General features: G+C 44.9%; 1 protein-coding gene across 1 annotated transcript in view; it reads left to right on the top strand.

Annotated features, from left to right (window-relative positions):
- NECAB2 (N-terminal EF-hand calcium binding protein 2) overlaps nt 1-3,742 on the top strand; it is a gene marked incomplete at its 5' end in the record, with an annotated part of 38,192 nt that overhangs the window by 13,694 nt on the left and 20,756 nt on the right. Inside the window, 1 exon segment of the mRNA XM_010010833.1 lies at nt 795-820. Coding sequence (XP_010009135.1) covers nt 795-820 — 26 coding nt within the window.

The raw sequence follows: 3,742 nt of genomic DNA, 5'->3' as shown, positions 1-3,742 counted from the left end.
TTTCCCTAATCCACTTATGTTGACAGGTCAGACAGAGCAGGGATGAGTTTAGTTAAAGAAATACCTTTCTAGGACATAAATGGATTGAAATATAATTAAAATATAATTCTATTAAGAGATTATTGCAATGCTTGAACAGCACTAATAATTGTGTTGGAATCTGAGGCACAAAGATATTAGCAGGTATCTTTATTTCCCAAGCAGGTTGTCTGTTATTATATAAACATGTTCTATGTTGTTATATAAACTAAATGTTCATGTATTAAGAAGTAATTGTACTGTTTTGTCAGAGGGAATCCTGGCTGGGAACTGCACACAGCCCAGAACTGATCCATCTAGAAAAGTAAATCTTGCAAGTTTTTATTCTGAGCAAATGGGAACAAAATACATTCTTGTGCCACATTGGGTGCCTCACTGGGGTATTGTTGAGTGTGGATATTTAGGAGGAGGGGAGAGGAGTTGCTGTAGGGTATGCTGGGTCCCCCATAGGTACAAATCCTCATTTCTGCCTAACGTATATCCAAAATAATGTGTGAACCTGTCCTAGCTGCACAGATGCTGAAGATGCAGAGGTGCATGTGTGCCATGAGTGGCACCAACCATTGCAGGCTCCGTAGGCTGTCCCCACTAGTGCCTGGAGGGATGCTGAGGGTATGAGTGACATTGCAGATTGGTATCTGGGGTTAAGCCTGCAGAAATCCTAACTGTAGCCTTCATCTGTCTTTTTGCACTAAAATTGCCTTTCTCTCTTTTTTTCCTGCTTCCTCCCCTGCTTTGTCCTTCCCCTCTTCCAGCAACGTGGACACAAAGGAGCTGTGTGGTGAGTGCGGTCCCTCTCTTGGGGCCAAAGCAATCATTATGTGCTTGTGTACTGTCAAAGGATGCATGAGGCCCATTACAAAGCTGATGATGCCTTGGTGGCTGTGCACATGGAGGGTCTCGGCTCTCCTGCTGCTTTGCCCCTTATTCCACAGAAACATTGGCAAACCTTTTCTTCATTTTCTTGCAACATAAATGGGGTCAGAGCTGAGGGAGCATCTGGCTCTTGTTCAATAACAAGATGGCATTTAATTTCTGGCAATGTCATGGCTTCCAGCTCACTCTGAAGTTCAATAAACCAGTATCGCTCTGCAATACCCACAGTGCGTTTCTCCTTAGGCAAACCTTTGTGTTTCCCACAGGCTGCCTAAGGTGTACACCGCCTCTGCTGCACCTCCCTCAGCTTCCAGAAATTAAAGGCTGAAAAGAAAATCTCTGATAATGTTTTGTCCCACACCTTGACCAGAAAGGGAATATTTCCTGCTGGGATTTCTGAAAGGCTTTGCCTCCGTGGGAGGTGACTTGTGCACAGAGCTCCTGCTGCTCACTCGGGTGTATTTTTCCATGGATACTTGATATTGGGAAATGTTTCCTGTGCTCCATCTTTTTGGGAGGACATGGGGAGTCAGAGGTCTGTGGGCTTGCAGAAAGCTCATCTATCTTTCCTCCTCACTTCCTATGCCAGGATGCAGAAGAACGTTTAAAGCCACCTTGGCAGGTCTTCACCATTTACCTTCATCACTTTGCCACTAATTCCAGCCTTCAGGGGTCTGGCTGAGAGCAGGTTGCACAGCCAGAAAGGTGCTTGCTGGGGTGCTTGTGCCACCCCCAGGCAGTTACTCATTATTCCTGATACTTCTAAGAGTTCTCGATCCATCTGCAGGTCTGCCTGCACCAAGACATTGCCTCGGGTTTCTCTTCTCCCAGTGTAGCCCTTGCCTTTCTTGCTGCAGCACCCCACAGGGTTTTAAGCATTCAAGACTGCAGCAAAGGCAACACCTTTGAGCTGGTTATCCCCACTTATTCTTGCTTTAGTGTGTAAAAATTAAGCCTTTCATAAAATCCTTTTGGTTTGTTGATGATATGATGGGCTTGTTCCCACACTCGTTTCTCATCATGTTAGGTCTCCTTGCCAGCTGATCCAAGAAATCAAAAGCCAGCAGCTTGTACCATCAACTTTGCCAGGAAGTACAGGGATAGTAAAGTTGTTGTTTGACCCCACTGTGCGTTCTCCATCAGTTTGACAAAATCAGACAATCACAGCTTTCACCCACCTTCCTGCCTTTCCTGGGGATCAAGTTGCCAGGAAAGGATGGAGATAAACCCATCACCTCCCTCAGGAAGCCAGAGGAAGGACTGATCAGCATGAGATCCTGCCTGGATCTGTTATCTGCTGAATACCTGCCCTTGCCTGCAATTTCTTATTTACTCACTACTCTTCTAGGTATTAGTTTAAAGATGGAACTTCATTTTGGCTAAATGAAAACTGTGGTCTCTCTTGAAACAGTCCGTGTGTTGTAAGATGATGAAGGCATTTTAAAAGGGATTTTTTGACCCTACAGCTTAGATGAGAAATTTGATATGGTTTAATCCATATCAGGTAGCATCTTATCAAGTTCTGCAACAACCACCAGCACCTAGACTGAATTAACATGGTTGTATATCTCTCAGAGGAACTCTGAGTCAGAGCTGGGAGCTCTTAATACGTTCAGGAGATGTGAGTACAGCTACCAAATTGTACCTGCCACCTTTCAGTTTAAGTGGAACTGAAAGGCAATGGTCCAAGCAGGCAATGGTACAAGCTGTCTAGTGAATTTAGGTGTACTTTGCAAACAGGAGATGCACATCACCCTGTTGCAGACATCTAGGGCAGTGGGTGATGGCTTTGCTTCTCCCACACCAGCCCTGGGTCGCAGTGATGCTCATCTCTTTAGCATCGATCCCATTGCTCGCTGCAGACTTGTAGGAGCAAGAATCATGTAGGATAGGAAGAGCTGATCTCAGGTGTTCATGTGGATAAATATGGCTAAAAGAGTAGAACTGAATACTTTGGTTAAGTCAATACTGTTGTCCTCCCAGGTCCTTGGGCAATCTTGAAGGCTGTTCTCTACCCACAGCAGCTCATTCTTTCTGAAAAGCGCACTCCAGCTTTTTGTTTCAGGACTTACAAAAAGTCTTTACCTGCTCTTTATCTGCTCAGTTTTTCTTTCCCAATTAAGGTAATAACACAAACACACTCCAGTGAGAATAAGTTTTTTGGCTTATTCTGGAACAGCAAACAGCTGCTGTCAATCATGCTGTGACATTCCGATTTCTGCCAAAATCTTCTTCCCCTTTGATATGTTCTCAGGCTGTAAATAGCTATAGGCACTTCTAATTAAGCCAAGAGAACCTAATTAGTGGGGTTGTTTCCTGAAGTTTATATCTTGTTACATTCTGCAGAGATGTCACCTGGGTGTGAAGCTTCATGTCTTAGCACTAAGAATAGTGCCAGTGGCTTTTAAGGAACAGCTTTTAGTCACCCAGAAACTGGGTAACTTCACACGTGTGCTGCAAACTCGCTGCAAACTCACTGCAAACCTCGCTGCTGTGGTTCGCTTCTGCCTGTTTCCATTGTAAACAGTGAATTTCAGGAGTCCATAGCTCAAGCACAAAACCACACCAGGGCTCTTATATGTCATGGAGCCACTGACTGCATGGGAACAAACTGATTTTGGCTGTATTTTATATCAGTGAAGAGAGTCCAGCCACTGCATAGCAGTCTGGCACAGATCACCCTTCCCACAGGATGAGGAAGGCAGGGAGAAAGTGTGGACTCCCTCTCCATGGAAAACACGTGCTTTTGGGCCCAGCTTGCAGCTCCGTTCTTTTCCTTTCAAGGTGTATTTTGCTTTCAGAAGCCTGTGCAACCTGTGGTCGTGAG

The sequence above is a fragment of the Nestor notabilis genome, unplaced genomic scaffold (assembly GCF_000696875.1).
Source record: "Nestor notabilis isolate BGI_N333 unplaced genomic scaffold, ASM69687v1 scaffold14463, whole genome shotgun sequence".
Lineage (NCBI taxonomy): Eukaryota > Metazoa > Chordata > Aves > Psittaciformes > Psittacidae > Nestor > Nestor notabilis.
The sequence above is the reverse complement of the archived record's forward strand: the minus strand, read 5'-3'. Positions and strand labels throughout refer to the sequence as shown.